Here is a 25,297-nt window from a genome sequence, read left to right on the forward strand (position 1 = left end):
GGCCCGCGCCCATGGCACTCGCCGCCCGCCGCCCGCGGGGGCTGCGCCGCGCCCCGGCCCCCGCCTCGCCCTTCCTCGTCTTCCTGTCGCTCCTCCTGCGGCCGGGGGCAGGCGGAGGGGCTGCCGCGGCCCCGGCCGCGACCGACGCCTACCGGGAGCTGTGCAGGTGGGCGGCGGCGGCGCGGGCCCGGCCCGGCCTGGCCTGGGGTGGGGGGGGGGGTAGTGCGGGTGCCGGTGCTCGCTCCCCGCGGGGCCGCGTGTGCCTAGGCAGAGGGTGCCAGGCCTGCCCGGTGCCCCCGGCGCGCCGCCTTTCCCGGCTGCAGCTGCCGGTGCTTGGGGCGGTGGGGGAGGGGAGGCGCAGCGGGACCGGTCCCCTGAAAAGGGGAAAGAAACTTCAAGGCTGCCGCTGAGTGACCGTGTGGTGCGGTCTCCTGCGTGGCTTCATCGTGTGGGTTGGGAGGTGTGAAGATTGCGCTGTTCAGGTTGCTGCTGATCGGGACTGCTAGTCTGTGCAACTGTATTTGCCCTATTTTTGGAGGGGGGAAGTGATTTGGAAGCAGTATAACTTTATAGCCTTCTTTTTACTCAGGATTTCACCAAGTGCCATTAAATTACTTAAAGGTGAGTTAAGCAAGCCTTAGAAACAAGAACTATGATGTGGAAATCACACCATTCTGCATGTTTTGTCCTGTTTCTGTTATGAATTCGGTCAGAAAACTAGTTTGGCAAATACCTTGCCCGTCCTTGCTTCTGATTTGAGGCAGAATTACTCTGTAGAAATTGCAGGAATATTCTGTTGTGATCAGCAAGGCACTGGACAAGCATCAATGCAGCCCAGTAAAGGAAGCCCTGAGGGCTTCGTTTGGGTCACTAGTACTTACATAAAAAGGGGGGAAAACAGGTTTGCTTGCCAGATTAGCATATGAGGATGGCAGAAAAAGCTTTTTTAAGGTGACTTTGCTGATTGTGGGATTGAGACATAAATGAGAAATTCATGTGTTCTAGAGCGGTTTTAACTCCTTTGACTTTTTTTTTTTTAAGCTATCCTAAGTCACTTAAGCCTCAAGCAGTTTCTATTTTGAAAGTAGCGTGTGGTCCTATCAACGTAGTTGTCCTAGTTTTCCTGAATGACTCTTCACTATGGGAGTATTTGGGAATGCCCATCAGAAACACGGAGTCTCGCTTTGAACGCGAGTTGCTTAAACTGGTTTCCTTTTGTGACTGGCAAGTGAAAAGTAAATTGTGGAATAGATGAGGTAGTCTGTGGTTTTCCCTTTAAGATGGGCCTACATCAAAACCCTGTACTTACTATTGTGCCATGGTGGAAAAACTACTTTGCGGAACTGTTGCCTGGTAATCTCCAATGTGTAAGGGAAAAAGCAAGAACTTGTGGTTTGACAGTTTTGAAGATCCTGTGGAGATGTGAAATGTCATATCAAACAGCGCAGAGAAGCTACCAAGTGAGGAGCTGCATGATGCAGTTGGGTAACTTGAACGTTTACACTACTGACTGATGTCTCACCCAGAAGCCACAATGTGGATCTTCAGGACAAATCCCTGATTTATCTTTGGATTGATGTAAGACAAGATTTTTGACTTGTCTAATATGAATATGAGAACTGTTTTCTTGTCCCCTGACTTTTGTGTGGCCTTATAAGACTTGTGCAGCTGCAGCAGCCTCTTGGTGTCTGATGTGTGAATGTCAAAAGCTGGACAAGGAAGGAAAAAGTTAGTGATTAGAATAGGTACTGATGCTCTCTTTAAAGAGGAGTAGAGTGAGTGGTCCCCGAGTTTTCCTTTTCTGAAACTTTGTTAAATGTTAGGGGTTGTAGTGACTGGTGGTGTCATGCTTTTTTTACATAGCTTATTTTTAAAGCTGAGTGTGCTGTCATGTAACTTGTAATTGTAATCCTGTTTTAATCTTCAATGCAGAGTTTCAGATTTCTGAGATTACTGCAGTGTGAACACCAGTGAAATAATACAGCGGATTGGGTTGGATATATGAAGTTACTAGTCAGTTCAGTCTCTTTCCTTGTTCTTCCTTCTTCCTCTTGCATCATTCATGTGGCAACAGAGGAGAAACAAGCCCTTAATTATCCTTATCTGGAATACTTTGGGCTAAGAATTAATTTTGTGAACTGTCCTTTAGATCCAGATACCTTTTTTTTTTTCTAGTTTAAAAAAAAAAACAAACTTTTGACTGTTTGGTCTCAACTTCAATGTAACATCAGGGATGTTCCTGTAAAACTGTTCCTGCAATATTTTTTAGAGGGGAAGAAATGTTTTGAGTGTTACAGCCGAGTAGCAAATACAAAGCACCTTCTCACTCTAGATGAAATGTAACTTGATGGCTGGTAGTATTTTTTACCTTCTCTGCAAAAGGATAGGGATCAATGCATAACTTTTCCTTTCATTCAGGAAACTAAAAGTTATAAAAGTCCTTAGAACTGCTGTACTTTACAGGATTGCTACTGTGCTGAATTACTGATTATCAAATTATCTGACTACTTTAATATATCATTTTTAAATGATACAACTCTTACAATTGACTGTACATACAGTTCATTCAAACACTGTCTTTTCAGCATTTGTCATGGAACCAGTACTTGGCTCTTGGTTCACCGAAGCCTTGGGTTTAGTGTTCAGCTCAGCCTTGGTGAAGAAGCATGAACGAAGTACCACTCTTCTCGGAGTGTGAAGAGATGACCTTTAGTTGAACTTGCTTAGCCCCATAAAATGCTTTGACATCTTTTAAGTGGGAGTGTCATAAATAACTCATTATTGGGCTTATTTGCATATGTGCATGGTTGCTTCACATGCCTTGGAAGCATCCAATATAATGGTTTAGAAACTCTTCCTCAGTACATGAACTTCCTATAGCTCTCACGTACTTGAACTTCGAATTACTATCCCTTTCTTATACGTTTTGTTACCTGATGTGGTAGATGCAGCTCACAGTGTTTAGCATGAAAGGCAAAATGCCTGCAAGGAGGGAGAAAGTTCAACAGCTTGTGGTAGAGGCGTAAGGCTATTACGCATGATACATAGGCAGGAAAACTTGCCTGAAGACATACACCGTGCAGTACTTAGAAATAAGTGTCAGGTAAACTGGAGCAGAACGAAGCATGAGTAGGGATACGTTAACAGGACTTTATTTTCTTCAGCTCTTAAAACACGGCTATGGCTTTGTACTTTCTGCTGTCAAGCTCTCATGTGTTCTGGGAAGAACTTGCTTTGGTATGCAAACAAATTTCTTTGCTATGTATATTTGTGGTATGTGCATCTAATAGTTTTAGTGAAAAATGGTACATCTAAGCTTCTAGTTTCAAATTTGAAATGGTCATTGAGGAAACTGTTCTCAAGCTTGTCTCCCTGTGATGATGCTAGTTGAAGCTGCTTATTAAAGACCTTTAGATATGAGTCTTATCCCCTCAATATTTTCACAGCTGAGGAGTTGCTGAATACAAATTGTGTGCAAGGACTCTGTTGTGGATGCATAAGCTCATATGGATCATCTTTCCAATCCTGTGATTGTATGTTGCCCTTACCCTTGGCTGAGCAGTCTGTGTATTATTGCTTCGAACAGAATGATTGTTTGATGCAGTCCCTACAGAGCAAATGCATGTTTCTTTGTAACTATTTTTTATAGCTTGGAATAGGGTTTACTCTTCTTCCCGACAGTCATGTCTTAGCCAAAAGACTGAGGGGGAGTGAATTGAGCATGTGAGTTCTCGGAAAGCCATAGCCATAGTCTGTCTAGTATGTCATCGCATTTGAAGCAGATAACTAGTATTCAAACCTCAAAGTCGCTCATAGCTCTGGCTTGAGGAACCACATGCTGTGACTGCTTCTGCCCGAAACAAGTCATCTGACTTCAGTGCCTTGCTTCACAAGGTAATTCAGGCTCACTAATACTCACTATCCCTTTTCTCTTTTTAATCTTACTTTTGTTTGGACTTGCTTCTTTGCTGAGTCAGAAAATGCAGAGCACTTTTTCTGATCTTATACTTGCTGAAGAATAGTTTATTTTTGTTTTCATGCTGTATTTCGTGCCTCAAAAATAAAACTAGGTAGCTGGAATAAACTCGCTTACAGGTCAGGTCTTCCAAGTAACTTGTTTGTTTGGATCTTGCTTATGCAGCCACTTTCAGCAGTAGCCTGGATGGCGCTGCCTTAAACAGGGGATCTTCCCTGCCTTCTGCTGCCACCTGTGTGGCCAGTCACTTTGAGCTAGATCAGGGAACTGACCTGGCTCAGTCCCACCTCTCTCCATGCATGCACACACACCTGTTGTTTTTGCTGAGTTAATTGAGCCACAGCAATTTTGGGATCCAGCTTGCCTCATAAGCAGAGGCTAGCAGAAGGGGGGGGTGAAAGGAGAGAACATGCCCCAAAACAGTTTCTCAATTTCAGACCTCTAACTATGGGATGGTCTATGATTGGTTTTAGCTAGAAACAGGTATCACTGTCACTTCAGCAAAAAGTTATTTGACCGTTAAAATCAAGACGGGACCCTTCTGGAGCTGAGATCAAGTATGGTTTAGAACTGTACCAAAAGTGGCTATTTGAATGGTGTGATCCTCGAGGTAGTTATTTTACTGAATCCTCTGGATAGAGAGGGTGTGTTAGCACCACCTTAGTGCTGCTCTCAGTCTTCTAAGAGTGCTACCCTCCTTGGTACGAGGAATAAGTGTGCATTGGTACAGGAGTCTGTGCAGCCACAAAAGAGCGCCTTGCTTATGCAGCCACTTTCAGTGGTGGCCTGGATTGGTGCTGTGTTACAGAGGTGGTCTTTGCTGCCTTGTGTGCCCTGAGGGAGTTTGCTACTTTGTAGTGTAGTAGCGCTGAAGTCTTTTTTTGATCTTTTCCTCACAGTGGAGTATAAACCTAGTTCGCATCCTGTTTGCAGGTCACACTTTTTTTTGTGAGTATTTTTTTTTTTTCTTCTTGGATTGCACTTGCTGATCTTGTTCTAACTGCAGTCAAAAGCAGGCAGGGACGTTGTTTCCCCCCATGCCTCCTGAGCTATCACTCTTTGAACGTGTGTATCACAGCTCTCTAAACTAGCTCAGTTAGAATGAATCTGGGATAGCTTAAGCACTTTAAATAACAGACATTTGCTAGCTGGATAACTTTGGTTGGACTGGGTAAAAGGATGGTTACAAGAAGAATAACCACTGGTAGGAGGTGGCTGCTGAGAAGTTGGAGGAAGCCAGTTCAAGTGGCTGAGCTGCAGTCAGGATGGGAGATGTGATTGCAAACAGATTGTTTCCATTGCTGGACGCAGTGGGGAGATCAGTATGTATCTCACTGGAAAGTAGAGCACATGCCACAGGGCTGCAACTTGAAACTCTTCCCAGGCACTGATTTATTACTGGCAGGCTTGTCTGTGAAAGAAATAATTATTGCTTTTGCTGTGAAAAGTGTGTGTTGCATCTCTTAGTTTAGAGCAACTGCTTAGACTACATTCAGCCTGCTGTCACGCTTCAGTGTGTTTTGTCAGTGCTATGAATAAATCCTTTCCTCGCCCATTAAAAATAATTAATTCATTGAACTACTTCTTTAAAAGTAGTGTTACTAGTGACATTAGATTTTTTTTTCATTTTGTAGGCTCCATCTCCTTTTTTTGAATTGAAGGTGCTATTTGGAACATGAGTCAACGCTGGGGGTTCTTACTTCCTGCCCATGGGTTGTTTTGAAAATTCCTCACGCTTTGCTGTCTGTATCTGAAAGGGTAGAAGGAAAGGCTCAGTGTAGTGACTATTTTGTTTTTGTACTACATGTGCATTCTCATCTTGTTTCTCTGTTGCTTCTGGCACGTGGGTAAACTGACTTAAACGTGCTGGATTTCCTCTGTTTAACGATAACATCGAAAGGGAAAGCAAAACGCTTAATCTCCAACAGAAACATAAGTCCTTCATACAACAGATTTAGATTCTTATTCAATTCACGGACAAAAGTTAATTTTCAAATTCTCCAAGAGTACTGAAAACACTGTAGCTCGAGCAGAAGGCTTAATGCCTTGTTATTACATAAACTACCTTTTTTGTTAGTTTCTAAAACCAGTCAAAACAGAGCACTTGAGCCTTGTGGGAACTTCTCAGCAAAATGCGAACTTTCTGAGGCTCCATCTTGGAGAGATTCTTTTCTGCTAGGAATGCATCTTCTGCTGGGGGAAGAAACTGCTTTAGCCTAAATACTGTTTTCAGACACCTTGAAATTATAGTCAGGTTCTTCTTTTTTGTCTTGTCTAATTTCCTTCCTGTCCTGAGCTCTTATTCTGTACTATAGGTATATTCTCACCATCTTCCTGCATAGGGATTGTCTTTATCCACTTAAGAAATGCAAGAAACTGGCTCAGAGAACTAATTAGTAAAATTGTGAAATGTCAGTTCTACATACTTACGTCTAGGATTGAGACACAAAATCCTTGTATGTGATCTTGGTTTAAAAAAAAAAAACAAATTTACTTTATTAGTATTTTAGGTATGACTCAGTACCTGGTAAATTACTTACTTCTTGAGCCTTATTATTGTGATAGAGTGTGAAGATTTTCTTTTTTCCTGTTTGTACAGATGATCTTGTATTTGTCCCTAGCTTATTCCATGCGTTAGCAGATTGAAATTAGTAGGGCTGCTGTAGTACAGGGAAGCAAAGAACCACCTATTCAGTAACTAAATGGAAAACTGCAGTCTTTTACTGCTGACTCCTTCCTCTGAGAAGAGAGCTACTGTATTTTGGCATTCTTGGAGGATTCAGAAACTAGTTGGGAGAAGAACAAAGTAGCTGAACTGCTTGTTGCCCCTTCCTCATCCGAGAGGCTTCAGAAGTAGAACAAGAATGGGCTCTCCTCCTGGCAGGATCTGGGGCCTGATAACGTCAAACACAGACACTTACAAGTGGGATCAAGGCATAGGGACTTGATAGTCCCTTGAACAAACCTCAGGTGTGAGAGTTCTGGTCACCCTCTAACTTCCTGATGGCTGACATTGGGGGCTTGAGCTTCCTCACAGGACTTGGCTCTTAATCCTGTTAGCATCTGTAGATTAAGACAAATGCTCCTGTGGGTCTGATAGATGTAGTAAACCCTAGCTGAATTGCAAATATTGGGATTATCTAGTAGGTCATTGTGCTGCCCCCGGTTTTCTGATGTGTGATGAATCTTCATTAAATCTTATTGGAGTTCCTACGGAAGATGGAAGGGGAGTTGGGGAATCTCTGTTACGAAAAGCAGTACAGTTGAGAGGATGCCAAATATTGCCAGAAGAAAAAGTACTTTTGAGCTAAGCTGACTGTGAATGTATAGTGAATTATCTCTTTAACAGAGCTTGAACCAGAGCATCGTGCTAGTAAGCTAACTTGTCTAAAGCACTTCTGACCCAGAACTAGTTAACCTGGAAGTTGCTGAGTGGTGCTATGTCATATTACCAATCACATCTGTGTACTGCACAACCTGTGCTTGCTGTGAGGGAAACTAGTCCTTATTCAGCCTCTGAACTACACCTTTGAATTTGCTCAATGCTTTTTGTTCTGTTACTCTGGTTTCTTCCCCCACTGTATTTAACCAGAGCTTCCTGTTTCTCTATCAGATTTTGCCAACTGACTTGGGTGTGGCTGTAGTTAACTAGCAATACCTCTTTCATTGAGTCTCTCCTTAATATCTCTGCTTGCTTGTTTTCCAGCTTCCAACATCAGCCTTCAAAACTTGTTCTTTCAGTATCAACATGTGTAAACACCTAAAGATACAGCTATGGCCTAATAAGCATTACTTACATGTTTCAGTCTGAATACTCTTAAGAACCTCAAACTATTTTTAATTTGAACCTTAATAGATCTGCTGCTCTACTCCACTTAGGCTTATGTTTTTTTTGGACTGTTAGTAAGTATTACTGAAATGCATTAGCATGCAGCCTACAAAAGATGTTTGAAAGTATATTAGGCCCTTAAGGAAAGAAGGCTCACCACCTGTACTATACCTATTCAGAGTAGCCTTCCCAGAGATTTGAGAGGGAAGAATGGGTTGCTGGGTGTTTAAAGGAAAGAGAAAAATAGACCAATATGTGCTTCTGCTGAAGTGATTAAGCCTGTTTTTGTTCTTGGCCTGGACTTGGTAACAACTATTTCTGGTGTTTACTGATCTGGAACACAAATATGAAGCTCAGCTTAGTGGCTGTTTGCTTTAACTTGGTTATTTCTGGGATGGGTCTCTGCAAGATAGAAGTACAGCCACTGTAAACCGGTGTACATATATCAACTGAAGGCTTTTTTTCCTTCTTTCAGTTACACATGGGAAGCAATTGATGCAGACAACCATGTGTCTTATAAAATAAACCTCTGTTATGGTGTACAAGAGTGTGGAAGATCAAGTGCAGTCTGTGCATATGACATCAATAGGAAGACCTACCTGTCAGTAGGTAAGTAAACAATTGGCTTTCCTGATAAGTGCTTCAGAGTTGTGTTAATGGATGGTGTTTCATAGCAGAGAAATTCAGAAAATAGTTATATTAGCAAAGAATTTTTTTTCTTCTCCAAGCAGTTTAAAACTTTATTCTGTTCTAGATTTGGGAAAGCATGGTCTGAATTCAGATCTCTTCATAGGACAGTGAAATCTTTCTTCTGGACTAGTTAACAGCAATCTAGCGTCAAAATACACAGAACATCCCAAGTAGGAGTGTAGCTATCTGTAGCAGGATACACGCTGTGTATAGTCTTGCTTGAAACCTGATATTGAACATAGAATAAAGGTTGGGTTATACCTCTAAAATATACCATGACCTCGCCTGATGTTGCATTGACCTTTCCTCAGACTACTTCCGATAATGCAGTCTTAGACCATTGCTAAGCTTCTGGGATGTTTTTGTAAGGTGTTATAGAAAGGGGGTTTATAAGCAGTCCTCTGTTTTCGGTTACAGTCGTCAAATCTGACTGCTTCAGTAGTTCCAAGATGTCACTGGTGTCCTGAAGAGTGGCTTCCCATCTCCCTACCTCTCTCCCTTATAGAGGCACTTTGACTTCAGTCTGTGGTCAGTCGGTACTTTTCAAAACAAACTACTGCTTAAAATGTTCCAACATAGATGTAAAATCACTGGGTACGTGGAAAAAAGTGCATCTTAGTTCACGGCTGTTTGTCTATATAATGCAGTACATCTTTTGCATGCTGATCTAAATATTATACTGCCATATTTCTAGACACAGGCTTGTATTTGGTTTCATCAATCAGCAGTAGCTCGTGCTCTAAACATTGTTTGTGTACTCATTTGCATGAGTGATTGCTGCTTTCAAGGTTGCCTCAGTACTTCAGCTGATGAAACAATAGTATATAAATACTGCAAGTCAACTCTCAGAAAATCTCTAAGTGCAACTTCTAACAGAATAAATGGATAGCTTTCTGAAGGGTAATATTTTTTGCAGACTGCCTCTTAGTACCTGCAGATCTGAAGTCTAAATTTGGCTGTCTTTGCTAATCCACTTTCAGTTGGCAGACAGCTCTTATGAGAGGTTGAGTCTTCAGTAAAAACTTTTGGGCTTGAACTACTGGAACACTGTGAGGAGGAAAAGATGAGATTCTCACCTGTATGCAGATACACAGCAGTTATCCTCTCCCCACCTTTCTCCCTTAACTGTAGAGATACTTTGGTTTCAGGCTGTGGTCAATCAACACTTTTCCAAACGAACTCTTACTTAAAATGTTTCAACCCAAACTTAAAATCACTGGGTGCATGGAAGAAGGTGCATCTTAGTTCATGACCGTTTGTCTATGTAACGTAGTATTTCTAAGTTCCAGAGTTTTCTGGAATGACAGATTAGATCCATCTAAAGTCAAATTGCAATGGCAAATAGCAGCATCTCCTAGTTTGAACAGAATGACATCTTACTAGACCACTTGACACTGTTAATGTGATTCGTTCCCAAAATATGCAACAAGAACTTTGTTTCTCGCCCATATTGGTCTAAATTCTTAGGCAATTGAAGCTTCGGTTGTATGTGGATCACAAAACAAAGCAGCATCTGAACAGCTATTTTAATGTGCTTTGCTCAGTGAAGCTGAAATGTGGCTGACTGAATGCTTGAGGAAGCCTATTCTCCCCAGGGAAGCCTGAGACCTAGAAGCTTGTGTGGGTTGAGTTCTCCATTTCTTATGGAAAGAAGAAGGGAGAACAAGGCTGGGTTATGATCATAGAATTAAACATTCTACTATATGCAAACCTTTGTGTCTTACCACCTGACCACTTCTGGTTAGAAAAGGATTAGGTAACAATCCTAACTGCTTGGTCTTGCAGGGAGTCTTTGAACTGACTCTGAAGGTTTATGCCGTGAATCTGTTTAGATGAGGCGTATTTCTAACTACCCTGTGATAAATTAAGAAATCAAGACAGTGCAGTTTGCATTGTGTTTGTCATTGTGTGTGTGTGTGTGTAGTTTTTTAATTTTGATTTGCATTTCCTCAGTCAAATTGTCTAAGTTCTGTTCTTGTTCATGGGTAGTCCCAGACTTTGGTGTCATCTGCCATATTTCACCATACTGCCTCTCGTTGTATTGCAACTAGTGAGTTAAAAGATCATGTTCTCATTGATTAGCAAGCTTCTGGCTTTTCAAAAAAAAAAAAAAAGTTATTGTCAAAGAGAAAACGGGAATCTCTTTGATCCAAGTTTAGTCAAGTGAAGGCTCCTGGTGTAGCTTCCGGTTGCTTAAGGTAGTTAAGCCAAGCACCTGACTTAAAGCGCTCCAGTAGGTAAGTGGTTACTCGTGTTCCAAAAACGAGTGACTGAATGCAGCCGAAGGGCTTTTGCTTGGGGAAAAGGAGGATCGAAATGCTGCTTTGAAAAGCTTATCGGTTAGTAAGATTACTTCAGATGTGGACTTAAGATCTCTTCAGCCTTTTACAAAGGAATTTTCAGTGCAAACAATAGATTTACTTACAAATATCAACTAAACCAGAGATAACAGCTATAGCTTTGGTTCTATTGTTGCTCCCAACTTTGATGGGGAAGAAGGTCATGTGGTCTGTGAGTGTGATCGGACTATATCCAAGGGAAGTCATGTGGTTATTCACACTGACATGCAGTTAATGTTGGTGTTGAGATCCAAAAAGACCTTTCCTGGAGAAAGCTCTTCTGCTTTATTGCTTGGCCCTAACAGTTTGCAAGGTATAGGCAGAATACTTAATTCTTAAACTTGGATGGATGGAAATCTTGATGGAATTGACATTATACTTATTTAACTTAGTGTGACACCTAGTGACTGATGTTCTCACTGGTGCTAAAATTAAAAGCTTAAATAGTACTATAACTGTTAAGCTGAGTGGTGAAACATGCGCTTTGTCCAACCACAGCAGAAGGACTGGCTGTGAAGGGACTGTTGCCACCTAAACTCCCCCTTCTTTTAGAGAACTGATTGGATGTATTCCATGATTGCCTTTCTTCTGAACAGCTGAAAAGATAAAATAATCATCAAATAGAGATGTGTTTTACACAGCGCCTTTCGTAGTGATTTAGTACAACTGCATAAAGCAAAAAGTATCTGAAGCTAACTTGTATAAGCTATACTAGCTAATTTGCAGTGTCTCCTTTTAGGGAAGAAACGCATTTCTAAAGTCATGAAGAAACTTGACTGCCCTTTGAAGAGGGAGCTGGATGTTCTGGTGAACGTTGTTCCAGAACTGGTGCTCTGGAAGAAAGCTCATGGAAAGCAGATAGTTGACAAAGTGTGAGGAAATGGTTCATGGCACTTCTTGCTGTGGGCAGGAATGGGGGTGGTAACGTGCCACTAAAGCAAACCTTGCTAAAACTTTTAGGAAGGTCCTAAACTAGTTTTAAACATGTAGGGAGGAGGTCAGGATATACGTTGGTCTGCAACAAACAAAATGTACTAGCTCTGATTTTTCTGGAATGTCACTTTGTGAGCTGACGCCAATTTCCTCAAAGCTTTTGGAGGAATGTAAAGGATTCTCAAAGTTGAGAGAGAACTAATATTTACAGAGGTCTTCTAACTTAAGTTCTCAGATGGTGCTGCCGTAAGCTCCCTGCTAAGCTGAGATTTAAAACTGTATACTCCTACAAATAACGGAGTTTTTTTGTTTTGTGTTTTGTTTTTAATCATGTGCACATATTGTTACTATATACAACCCTTCGCTAAAGGGTTATGTTGGGAGTTCTTGTTTGACAACTTCCCTCCGCTCTCACTTCTTAGTGAGGAAAAGAGGGCACCCTGTTAGCAGCTTCCAGGTAATGAGGCGATCAGTAGAAATCTGGCTGTCTAGGAACTGGACAGTTTGTAGTGAGTATGTAGCTCTTATGTTTGAAGAGGGGTACATGACATCTTTCGGTATCAGTACTGGAAAGCTTAAAACCTGAAGATGGCCTTTTGATAAGGGGAGTGCCTGGAAGCTGAAAGGATGGGAACCGCTGACAGCCTCGGTGTCTGGAGGCTGGCACTGAGCACCACTAGCAGTAATGTTGCTTCACTGCTGCAGGTTCTCATTGTGGCTGCCTTTCAGGTAGCAGAAGTCCTCAGCATAAGTGTGTGGGCGTTTGGTCTCCCTTGCCTTTCTCCTGGGCTGAGTTACTTCTAACCTTACTTTTAGAAGGCAGACAATTATTGAATGATCTATAAAATTTGTTGCCCTGGTATGTAGAGGGTGCTGTGAATGGCTGCTTAGGCATCAGCCTCTTGAAATGGCTTCCTGTGACGAAGTCAGCATAAGTATCTACAGCATGGAAAGGGAAGCCCTGAGCTACTGAGGGGATGTAGTGTGAGTTAGCTAGCAAGCTTCCATTCTGATTGCTGCTACTTCACTTCTACCTTCGAGTTAGGTAGCCATAGTAGCTTTTTCTCTGTTACAGTTCAGTGCAGCCAATGATTTTTAGGTGACCGTCACAAATGCCGCTTGTCCCAGTTCCTTTGCAGGACTGGATTGAAAAACAGTGCTGGGGAATCCGATGGAAAGATGCTAAACAACATGCTTTACTAAGAAAAGCACTGGCAGCCATATCAGTGCCTAGAATGATGCTGCTGCAGAATATTGTTGTGGTCTATTTTTGAGGTTCTTGAATCTTCTTCCTGCCCAGTTCACTTACCTGTGTTCATTTTCCTTTAAGATTGTGTTACTTGGGTGTAATGCAGTTTTTCTTGCTTTCGGTAAGGGGTTGGGCAAAGTTCCAGCTAGTGTGCTCTTAAGATAAGACAACATCTGGCCTAGATGGAAAGCAGTGTTCTGAAGTGATTGCACATTTGACTTTATCCCTAGTGTAGACATCCAAAAAGGAAAGGGGAAAGCAGGTCAATACTAGCATTTTTTTTTTTTTAGCATTCTCTATAGTTCAGCTCAAACTCTTGGCAGCTTTCAGATTCACTGAGCAAAAACAGACAGGGCAGTTAGCATGCTAGATCTAAAAAGACTTGGTGCTTAGTGCTGATCGACACACGTTTGAACAGTAGCATTTCAGTGGCTTGAATCAGTACTCGCCATGATGTGGAATGTGCTCCTCCTTCCTTTTTGTGGTGCTGCAGAGGAGAGGGGTTGCACAGCGTTTTTAGCACTGACCCCAGCCTTCACGCGGCGCAAGCTGTGCTAAAGGGATGAGAGCTGCAGGCGCTAGGCACTGACGTGCACTGCAACAGTGGATTGGTTTTAAGTGTATTTACAGGAAAACCAGTATAGTGGCTGTCCCCAAGCACCTCTGGACTCTTCACTGAGTAGACTATTTCTCATACTGAGGTGAAATAAAAACTGACATATAAACAGCATAAAGGCTAAGCAGCTGATGGATAGAAGCTGGTGGGAGGAAGGAGTGACCTGTGGTACTTGTAACTAATTGGTAGCAGTTTTTCTGCTGAGGAATTCTTTAGTCCTTGTTTCTAGGGCAGTGACTTGTTGCTGGACGTGCCTGCTGCCAGACTTCCTAAGTGTTTGCTAAAAAGCTGTTGAGAAAGTAGGAACAAAGCTTGATCAGAGATATCAAACACTATTTTAACTTGGATCTGGGCTTCCAGGTCACAAGCTGCAAGGAGGGTTTTCAATCTTACTCTGTTCAAAAATTATCTTGTACCGGACAGGCATGTCTTGTGCTGTTTAGTACTTGAACTTAAGACCCCTCTATGTTTAGCATCTCTGAAAGTGCTGTATTATGATACCTTTTTAAATTTATTTTTATTTTTTATTAAACCCTAGGTGACTTAGGTTTGCAGAAGGCTTCTAAAACTCTTCTTGAATTCAACACTACGCAAAACTGCTTGCAACAAGGCAGTCAGCACCAAATTCAAAGCAACGTTAACTTCCTGTGTGGGAAGACACTGGTAAGTCTAAATCACTTGTTCTTATCTTCAATGAAACAGTATGTACTACTTCTTAGAGAGATTTATTGTCCTAGTGGATGTACAAAGTTTCATAACTTAAGGAAGAATCAGTTATGTTGTAGTACTGAGTTAAAATCATGGTCAATTATGGCTTTCAAAATGCAGTCAAAGTAGAAAATAGTTACAAATCTGCAGCTTAATGCTGGTTAGATACTCTTCTGGTTCTTTGGCTTTTTTCACAGGAATTGCATTGATGTTTTAAGTGTAGTACAGAGAAGGAGTTAGGTCTGTACTGAATATTTTAACAGTGAAAGCTATTGTTTAAATGCTGGCTGGTGCCAAGCTGTGGACCTAGCATGATAATAGAGTAGCGTTGAAGAACGTGGCTACCTCTGGTAGTAAGCTTTAGATTTTTGTCTTCTCATAGTCAAACTTAGTGCTCGCATGTTCATCTGGGCTTCCAGGGAGTAATCATTTGTGGGTATCTTCCTAAAATGTGAACTGAGGTTCCCGAAAAGTTCGTGGGGGAACTTGTAGTTTACTTGTACCTCCATATGCTTTGGAAGTTGCGCCTCAAACACTTAACTGATTCCATAGCTCAATACTCTGTACAGACAGTGATCAGTTTACGTATTTTGTGTATCTGAGTGATAAATACTTCATGAGCCCTGCTTTTGGCACTGATAACTTTCTTATATGCCCTCTCCGGGAAATCTAGCTGATTCAAGCACAAAATAGCAGTGCAGGGGAGAGATTTAAATGCTTTCTGTCCTATTTCCCTATCCTATTTCAACAGATCACTTGTTTGACTTAAATGAGAAATTCTTGCTCAACTCTAGCTGTAACACAAGGTCATAACCATTTAAAAACTTATTTTAGTTAGCATAGTTTTAAAATACCTATACACGTGACCTAGCAAAAGGATTTTGTAATAGTGTCTAGAACAGCTCGCTTACAGCACTTCTGTGGCAGGGCTGAGGGAGGGAGGGAGTTGATTTAAATAGGGTAATGTACTTCTAGCTAGGGTGGTGGTGGCAATGGAAAAATCTGATCGTCTTTCTATCAGCAGAGACATTCAGCTGAGCATCCAGCTCTAAATCATGTTAGAACACCTGTCTTGAAATAGATGCATGCTAGTTTAATGTTTGCATTTCTTGCCTGTAAAAAAATAACTACATTAGAGAGATCCTTTCTGTGTAGTGGAAGTGATTGCTATTTAGAAAGTGAAGTAATCGGTCTACTTTGTAGGATAAAAGATAAGGAATTGGTAAACCATGCATTGTCTTGCTGTTCATCTATTTATACGCTTTTGTGTTGGTGCTTTCCTTCCTAGTAACTAGATGTCGGTGGTGCTCCTGCCAGTATCAGTTGGAACAGTGAGTGCTCTCACTGTAGATGTAGTAGAATTACTGCATATTAGGATTGGAGCATGTTAATTTGAGAGCTTGCATATGCAGAGTGAGAAGGATTTGGCAGCCTGCATATTCCTGAGTTTACCAACAGAGCTGTTAGAAAATAACAAACTTGCTGTTAATAATGGAGACTATTAAGAACCCTTTCTCTGTGACGTTTGAGACTGTCTGTTTTTCTTAATTTCTCGAGTGAACATCTTGCTGTCTGTAGATGTAAAACAAAACTGAAGTATGTTCTTCAAATACTGACTTTTTTTCTCCCTTTCAATAGGGTACTCCTGAATTTGTAACAGCAACAGAGTGTGTGCACTATTTTGAATGGAGGACCTTTGTTGCTTGTAAGAAAGACTTGTTTAAACCTGTGAAAGAGGTAATCTGTATTCTGTACACGCTAAGTTTTCACATGTGTAGCAATTTTACTCTAAAGCCGTCACCCCTAAACAAACCTCAGCAACCTCCCTAGACCTAACTTCTTGATAGACATACGAAGCATATGTATGAACTTCCTGGAGCTGAGAATTTTAAGCAACTCTTTAAAGCCCATTTACGATCTGTGTGGTTATTTATAATAGAAGTCTTCTACAAAGCTAGAGCAGAACAAACTAACTAGGGGTGTCTCACTTCAGCCAGCATGTTTAGCCTTTCTTCTTTAAGTCTGTCTGAAAGTATTTTAGCTTGCAGAAGTAAAAGCCTTTTCCAAATGCTCACCTGTTTTTTATATATACCTGCTTCTAGTTTCTCCCTTCTGTGTAGCATGGATTGCATGTAACTTGTTTATGTTCTAGGTGCCTTGCTATGTATTTGATGAAGATTGGAAGAAACATGACTTGAATCCCCTGATCAAAATTTCAGGACACTATTTGGTGGATGATTCTGATGACGATTCCTTGTTTATAAACATCTGCAGGGACTTAGGTGTGAACACCTGCTTATCATCGATCAAAGTGTAAATTTTTAGTAGGGTGGCTGTTTTCTAGTGCCTCGCTTGAGTTTGTTGGACCAAAAACCTGTGTTTTGGGACTTGTACTATTGTTTCAAGCTGCTTTTGGTGGTTTAAAAGGTACTTCCTGTGGAGCTAAGCCTTACTCCAACTACTGAGCTGTTAGAGAAGCTGCTTTAAACTGAACTGAGTGGAAGAGCTTAGCTTGTCTTGTTGCTGCTTCTTGCTTACTGCAGCATAAGACCGAGAGTTGTTAGCACTTTTTGTGCTTTGAGCTTATTGCTTTCTGTAGGCTCTAGTCCAGGTTGTTTTAGTTGCATATGAATGTCCTGAGGCATGTCTAAAATAAAGTATTTAGGTGCTTGGATGAGTAATGGTGCATAGCTAGCACTTCCCAGTCACCTGGGAGTTGTGTAAGGAGTTGAAACAGCAAAACCGCTCATTGAAAACTAGCCTTTCCAATGAGTGTAGCTGTATACTTGCACTGCGTGTTTTTTACCTCTCTGCAGTAAAACATGTATTTTTCATCCCTGTTATGGAGTTGAATTCTAGTTTTAGTGGCAGGTCTGTTCTTTTTAAAAATCCCGTTAGTCTGAAAACTGTCACTGACAGCTTTGAATTTTACGTGATAAAATAAGATAATTTATGAGAAACCATTTCAATGTTGTGGAAAAACATAGGATGCTTCCAGCAGGTATTGGAACTTGCAACCCAAAACAGGGCAACAAGTACTTCTTTTAGACAACATGCTTCAGTTGTCTTGCCAATTTCATATTATAATGTAACTCAATTTAAAGGTGTTTTTAGGAAAGAATAAAGCAATGAATGGAAAGTGAGTCCACAGATAAAATGGCAAAATACTTCATGTCGAGCAAGGCTTAGAAACTGAAGGGTGTTTTCTGTATTCCGCAACAGGAAGTTCAAGTGGAGAGACCAGAAACTGCCCTGCTGGCAGTGCTGCTTGCTTGTTACGTGAAGGGCGTGCTTATGATGTTGGTCGTCCACAGGAACAACTGAAACGTCATAACAAAGACAGGTACTTAGTTTATCTGATGGTGCTTCTGTGAACACTTCTCAGTTGTCTGGATTGAATAAAGTAATTCTAATTTCTAGATTACTCATCTGTTACCATCAATATAATTTCGATATTGCAGGATTGGCAAGAGTAGTTTCATCAAACACTGGCAGAGTGGAAGTTTTGGGCATCCTGTTGTGCTGCCATTACAGATCAAACTTTCTTCTTCACTGTGAAAGATGCCTGTTTATAGCATTGCAAAATTCTCGGGAGCTAGGGCTGGTTAGTGTTCTCTGCCTTTGAACAGAAGACTAAGTTCTGACTCCATCTGCCTACCATCTGAAGTCCTGAAGGAAAAATTTGCTTGACTGTCTGGGTTTACTCGCTGCATTTGGCTCAGTCTACTGCCCAGGAGTACTTTAAGTTGAGAGGAGGGCCAGATGTTGCCCTTCTGTATCTTTGCATTGATGACTCTCTAATTTAACAAACATGAGCAGTGCAAGGTTGGCTGTTCCTGGTGGTGGCAGAATTGGAACTGGTAGAAACTGTTTCCTGGATGCTGCCTCCTTACTGCCTCTTGTGCTGAAAGTGTAGCATGAAAAAAGGTATCCCATATGTGGCTTGGGGGACTTAACAGTCAAAATGATGATCTTTCTGAGCATAAAGTCATATGAGCCTGCTTACCATATCTCTAGGGGTCACTAATAACCTGTTGACTTTTACAGTACTCTTCTTCAGATGCTAGTTGAAGAAAATGGATAGAATGAACTAAGTTAACAGCAGACGTCAAAGGTTCTGGCCTTCTAGTGATAGATTTGAATTTTTTATTTTTTATTTTTATTTTTAGTTTGCAAATAAAGCTGTTATAGTCCTACAGGGCTCTTCCCCCCCCCTCCCCCCCCCCCCCAGCATGAAGCAACTGGCTGAAGGGTTCTGTACTAAAGTAAACGCTTAAATCCAAGGAAACATGGAAACATAACAATGTTCTCATATCAAAGTGCAAATAATACTCTGAGAAGTGCCTGGCCCTAGACTGTGTTGTTCCTGTTAGGATTGCTTGAGCAAAACTCATTGTATGCAATAAACCAGATTAGGGTCATCTGGAAACGGAGTAAGTAACATGGTTGTATCCTAAGGTATAGAGAGGCCAGCCAGTTAGAGGTGCAGTTAAGACTGACACCCTTCTGTAAGTTGCAGTCTTCTAGCTACTGGATGCAACAGAGCCAGTAACACTTGGGGAAGCTGCATTGGGGCTTCCCTCTTGGTTTCTCATCCGAGTCATCTTCCCATGTTTCTTTCCCTGGCATGTAGTTATCTTGTTTTATTCTCCTACTGTTGCCTTGCCTGATCTGTCCCAGTTGCCTTGCTCCTGTGAATTGATTAATGCAGTTTTCCTGCTGTCAATTCTGGGAGCAGGAGGGAAAGAGACTGAGGTATTGAGGTGGTAAATTTTAGGGATGTGGTGAAACATCAGTGCTTATTACTTCAAAAAGTTGCAAGGCTCACATCTGCTCTCCAGCAACCAGAGAACGAAGCTGGAATGTTCTTGTAAGTATCAGCCAAGCTCCCACTACTGTCTGACTGTTAAGGCACTGAGTATTGTCTTAAATGGGAAGCAAGAGGCTGCTTTAATCAGTCATTTTGGTGGGACTCTCTTAACCTTTATTTTGGTTAATTGTAGGAATAAAGACATCCTTAAAAGTAACTTACACTAAAGTAACCTCCATTCTGGATTCTATCTGGGTATCTAAGAAAGGCAGATGTTCCTCCAAGAATATCTCCTTCTATACAGTGCGTAATCTCTTAATACATTTCTGGTTTACCGTTTTCTGTTTCTAGGCTGGTACTGAGTTATGAAAGGATATACAGTGATGAAGAGAGGCCAGGCTTCTGCCTAGGCCATAACCCAGCAGTGACTATCACTCTTCTTTGCCCATCAAAGAGGGGAGAAGAGGTAACTTTACTGTTTTAGTTTTTGTTAAATGGTTAGTCTTTAACTTCTGTGTACATCATCTTTCATTTTTATTGAGGGACTGAAGGGAACAGGCAAAGTCTTCTGTTTTGCATGTTGTGAAGAATGTGGGATCTCCAATATAAAATACTCCTCAGAAACAGGCTTCTAAAGCTTAGGAATTAAGAACTTGGCTAAAACTTTCTTCTGAGGTGTTTTTTCCCTCTTGTTTTGGTGAATTTAGGTGTCCCTTTCTAGATTCAAAATTTTCCTCTGAGAATAGGACAGAATTTAGGACAGTATTAATCCTCAGCGTAGGTTTCTGCTTGCTGATGAACACTTTCCAACATCAGTCAGACTGGACTTGCTTAAGTTATTGTCTTGTAACTTGTTTTTTATAAATCTGACCTTCCTCAGGAAAAAGCTAGTAAACATCTTTGCTTGGCAAATATCTGTCACTTACTAAGCGGGCTCGTGAGCTCCTTTTACCTTAAAGTAAAATCCATCGTGTTAAGCCACAGATCAGTCTTTGAGCATTGTTTTAGCCTAGCTTCAGTGCAGTGCAGTCTTTGCTTTGTGTGGTATGATACCAGGTAATGTTGGGAACACAGCACTCTTTACAAGGGGCTGGAGGGAATTTTGCCAACGCTATGCCATTTCATATTCTGATGCTTTTGCTTGTAGGCTAGTGAAGGAGGAACTCTTCTCTGCCAGCTTTGGTCTCTCTGTTCCTCACCTGACCTAGATAGATATCCGTACTTTATCCTCATGACTTAAGAAACAGAACAGAGGCCTGTGCCTACTTTAAAACACTTCACTATAGCCACACGTGTATAATGTGTGGTATGAGCAGTAATGTTTGTTACTTGTGTCTATAATGTCTGATACTTGCCTATGTGTCTACCTGCTGTTTTAGTGAGTGGTGGAAATATAAGCTTATAAAGCAAAGTGAGCTCCTACGTGTTTCACTTTAAAGTTGGAGAAAAACTAGACTACTGTTCCTTCAAGAGATTCAAATTATTGCACTACAGAAGACATCTGACAGGTGTTGACTAAGGAATTGTCAAGCATGTTTCTCAACCCTGATTTGGATTGAGGCAGTCCAAGTTACTGAAATGTCCAGTGTACAAGAAGCTTGCTTGCCTTTAGAGAATACTTGATCTCTGGTCCCTTGTTTGGACTCATCTGAAAGGCAAACACCCTGCAAGCTCTGCTCAGCAATTTGGGCTCCAGTGTTCTGTGCTTTAGCTCACGTGTTAAGGAAAAGTGCTTCTTCAGCACTTACTTCTGGTAGCCCTCTAGTGATGCTTGCTGTTCTTCCTCAGTGTAGATTTCCAATCACTTGCTTTGTCCTTACTAAGAGGTGTTTATTCTCTTCTCAACCTAGTTCTGAGAAGCCAGAGATGTTGTTTGCAGCTCCTAAGCAATTTACAGGCAAAGTTAAATTGTTACTGACTCTGTCTGAATGTGACAGTATTGTTTTAAGGACTCTATTTCAAATAGAAGTTGTTATACTTGTTTGCAGTTTTAATTCTATTTACTTCCATATCAGAGTGCAGGTCCCAAACTCACAGCAAAAACAAATTGCCGATATGAAATTGAGTGGGTTACCGAGTATGCCTGTCACAGGGATTATCTGGAGAGTAGGACCTGTCTTCTGACTAATGAGCAACATGATATCTCCATTGACTTAAGACCACTTACTCAACTTTCAGGTAAACTCACTATTTTTCTTTCGAATGGTGTGTTGTTACTAGTTGGATGCTCAGCTCCATGTTTGGATACTGGATATACATCGTGTGCAGATATCTGCGTTTTATCTGACCAGTAGCATGTTGTTTTTTTATGTAGTGTTTGTGTTTTGTTTTTTCATCTGTTCTGTTGTGTTTTAAACACTTTCATTTTCCTCCTCATTCAGGTTATGTCACACCATATTTAGCCAAAGATGACAAGGAGGAGTATTACTATTACTTGAATATATGTGGGAAAACCACTGCAGGTAACTGCAAGGACAGCACAGGATCTGTTTCATCTTGCCAAGTAAAACTTTCAACTAACCAGCAAAAAGTGGCAGGAAGGTTTGAGAACCAGACCCTAAGGTATGTAGAGAATTCTTTCCAGACTCTTTAGCCATGCTTAGTTGTCTGAAACGACTATCTTTGTTTCCTAGTTTGATGCCCTTAGGTAAGCAATATATGATACAAAATGGAAGCGATTTTTGTTCTGTGTTGGATAGGAAAAACACTAGCAGTGTACCAGGATAGCATTAGCAAACAAAGGAGCAAAGGGGATTGGTGGAGACCACTCAAGACAGGGAATAAACTTTCACTGACTTGAGCGTCAGAGTTGCAGATTGTGTTGCGCTGTCCCTTGCCTGCCTCGAGTTGAGGCAACAGGGCATCAGGGTTGGATGTTCTAGAGGCTCTGCCCTCAGCAAGAGGAGGGCACTGGTGCCGCCTTTACAAGAGCGTACAGTAATCATATCCAAGACTTCAGAGGTCCAAAACTGTGGTTTTTAGAATTTGAACATCCCGAGTGGCGTATTGGGACACTAGTTTGCATGAAACTTCAAGGCAGAGATTATTCACATAAATATGATCTTCCGTTCTGTCTGTGAGCATGTGATAGACTAGTGGGAGCTATCTTCCAAGAAGTATGACTTCCTTCAGCTCCAAAAATAGCAATGCAATAAGCTCAAACTCCCACCGAAGCTGGAAGAGTTATGGAACATCCTTGAAACTGTATACAAACTAATCAAAAATAACCAGAAAAATCTGTGGATATGAGCCTTTTTTGCAGTAAAAATGCCAGTGTTAATGCTGAAAAGGGGGGTTTCTTTCCTCCTTGGGAGTGAAGCAAGTAATTAATAATCAAGAGTGTGGCTTCTGTTACATGGAGAACATTGCATGATTGTTTGATCCCATTTTTCTATCTAAAACTGACTTTTTACTCAGATATTCTGATGGGGATCTCACTTTAATTTATCCAAATGGGGATGCATGTAGTTCTGGCTTTCAGAGGATGACCGTCATAAACTTTGAGTGCAATGAAACAGCAGGTGAGTGTAACAAGCTGATGACACTGCTCAGGGTTTGATTCCTGTGCTTGCTTTTATTAAACTAGTAGACCTTATGTTCAAAGGAATGCATGCTTTTATCCACAGTTAACACTATATATATGTATATAATTTTTTTGAGTAAGCACTAATTTCTATAGCTGGCAGGGCTGTTTCCTGCTGTGTAGTAATGCTGCTATTCTAAATCTACACTGCTGATCTAGAAACTAATACTGAACCATGAAAGGATCTGCTTTTTAGCCTGCAACAAAGATTCCTTTTGCTGCACAGGACTTGGTTTACTCTCTTCCTTGTTTATTGCGAGTCCTCAACAATCCTTGCTTTTCTTTCTTCCTCTTCCCTTCCTTCCCCCACTGGAAGCCTAACATCTGTGTGTCTATCTTAACGTCAAGGTAACGATGGTAAAGGGTCTCCAGTGTTTACTGGCGAAGTGGACTGCACCTATTTTTTTACTTGGGATACAAAATATGCGTGTGTTAAAGAGAAAGAAGATCTCCTTTGCAGAGTTGCTGATGGGAGAAAACATTATGACTTATCACCTCTGATACGCAGTTCAGGTATGGCAGTATGAATTCACTTTAGTTGTGTCCTAATTTTGCACATTATCTCTGTTGCCACTGCATTCCTTAGTTGAACACTAGTCAGGTTTTGCTTTTCTTTGATTTTCCTGGTACTGGCATTCAGTTCTTTCCCCAGAAGTGAGTGCCTTTTTGGAAGCAACAGTATTCATGTTTACCTAAGTTGCTGTCATCTTTAGCTATTTTAAATGTGGTGGCTTTTTTTTTTTTAATGTTTTGTTGTGGAGAGGTTGAGATGATTAAGCAGGACAACTTGTTCTTAATGAATATTTCTCTTTCAGAGTTAGCCCAGAACTGGGAAGCTGTGGACAGTAGCCTTTCAGAGGTAGGAAGGAAGCGTTATTACATCAACGTCTGCCATAAAGTCCTGAAGAAAGGAGGAGCTTCCAGCTGCTCAGATGCTGCTGCTGTTTGTGCTGTAGGTGAGTCTCGTTTTTTGCTCTCAAGGCTTGGCATTGCCTCTGCAGATGGGATGCTGCTGCACTTGAATAACTGAAGGCACTCAGGAGACGGTAGTTAGAGCGTGTTTCCCTTGTGCTCACAGAGAGCCCAGAAGAAATGATGCAGGTAGCCTTTTCTAACTAAAGAATGTTATTACACTCTGCTCCTGGCTTTGTAGCATAGTTTGAGAGGTTAAAAACAAACTTGGGAGGATATTCTTTCTTATGACTCTCAGTTGGCTAGGTAATGTTATTGTAGTGTAAATTTCAGTTCTTTCCAGGGAAACGAAAGTGGTGCATTTTTATCTCTTTGCAGATAAACAAAACATGAGCAAGAATCTTGGAACATATGTTTCTTCTCCTAAAAAGGTTGGAGAAAATATTCAGCTTACCTATTTAAATGGAGACAGCTGTGGCAATAACAAAAGAATCAAAACTGTCATCACTCTTGTGTGCAGACCAGGTGAGAATATCCACATCTTGTTCTCTGAGCCAGTTAAAGCTGGAGATTTAGTATGCTCGGGCATAAGTGCTAATATTACTAATGTATGTGCCTTCATCTCTTATTTCTTTATACTGCTTACTAGGGTAATAGCAATGTCACTGCAGGTATCTAGCTCTGTTCACCGTTTATGCAAATAAACATCCTCAACTAAGTCTCTCTTGAACTTGGATTCTCCCAAACAAAGTGAAGGTATATCTAAGTTCTTAAAGCTCCATAAATACATGGAAGTTATATAAAGAATTTTCAACCACTAAATTGTCTTTATAGAGCAGACTGGTTCTGAACTGAGATCAGATACTTTGACTTTCTTTTCCAATAAGTATGTTTTAACTCTAAACTACTTGGCAATTTAAAAAAAAAAAAACATAGAAATTGTTCATGTTGCGAGCTATTGTATAGGGGAGAGTGAGTTTAATTGTGCTCCCTCAAGCTGAGGTAGAAGAACCCAGGTTTTCTGTTTCCCTGGGAGACAATCATCGGCGATACTAGCTAGTAGGATCAGGTTATGCACTACCTCCTGATAAAGCTGTTGCTCTGTAGCTTTGATACTCAAACCTGGTGTTTTGCTAACTACTTTTGAGTGCTATAGTACTCATTTGGGAAGGAACTGAGCAATTCATCTTCACGGCTTGAATAAACTTTCCTTATCCTTAGGAGAAGGAGGTGTGTTTCAGGGTGAGGGAAATTTTTTTTTTTTCCTGTTTGTTATCTTTACAATGAAGTCTGAAGAGGTGGTTTAACAGTTAATTTTGACCTGATGCTGGGGAGGATGGGAGTATTAGGGAAGGAGTCAGTGTTCTGGGCTTAAATTTGTAGTTCTTGTTGGTAGCCTGGCCATACTGTATGTAACTCAACACATGACTCTTATTATACCAGGTGATCTAGAAAGCGCTCCTATCTTGATGTCTGAGGGTGTATGCTCATATGCCTTTGACTGGTATACTGCTGCTGCATGTGTCCTGTCTAAAACTGAAGGAGATAATTGTCAGGTCTCTGATTCTCAGGCAGGTATGTATTTATGTTGGCTAAGTTGAAAGATTTTTGAGGGCTAGAACTTGTGCCGTGGCACTGAGTCATCCCGCTGC

At 41.1% G+C, this 25,297-nt stretch overlaps 1 protein-coding gene across 1 annotated transcript in view; it reads left to right on the forward strand.

Moving 5' to 3' along the window:
• The window catches only part of IGF2R (insulin like growth factor 2 receptor), a 60,519-nt gene continuing 35,222 nt past the window's right edge, over positions 1-25,297 (forward strand). The window contains exons 1-14 of the mRNA XM_068938890.1: positions 1-166; positions 8,281-8,414; positions 14,171-14,295; positions 15,979-16,077; positions 16,493-16,622; positions 17,563-17,683; positions 19,502-19,616; positions 21,166-21,328; positions 21,532-21,712; positions 22,568-22,671; positions 23,082-23,246; positions 23,549-23,689; positions 24,024-24,170; positions 25,089-25,220. Of these exons, the coding sequence (XP_068794991.1) occupies positions 12-166; positions 8,281-8,414; positions 14,171-14,295; positions 15,979-16,077; positions 16,493-16,622; positions 17,563-17,683; positions 19,502-19,616; positions 21,166-21,328; positions 21,532-21,712; positions 22,568-22,671; positions 23,082-23,246; positions 23,549-23,689; positions 24,024-24,170; positions 25,089-25,220 (1,912 nt within the window). The 5' untranslated portion in view covers positions 1-11. The remainder of the gene's footprint in view (positions 167-8,280; positions 8,415-14,170; positions 14,296-15,978; positions 16,078-16,492; positions 16,623-17,562; positions 17,684-19,501; positions 19,617-21,165; positions 21,329-21,531; positions 21,713-22,567; positions 22,672-23,081; positions 23,247-23,548; positions 23,690-24,023; positions 24,171-25,088; positions 25,221-25,297) is intronic.

Source organism: Struthio camelus, chromosome 3 (genome assembly GCF_040807025.1).
Source record: "Struthio camelus isolate bStrCam1 chromosome 3, bStrCam1.hap1, whole genome shotgun sequence".
NCBI classification, from domain to species: domain Eukaryota; kingdom Metazoa; phylum Chordata; class Aves; order Struthioniformes; family Struthionidae; genus Struthio; species Struthio camelus.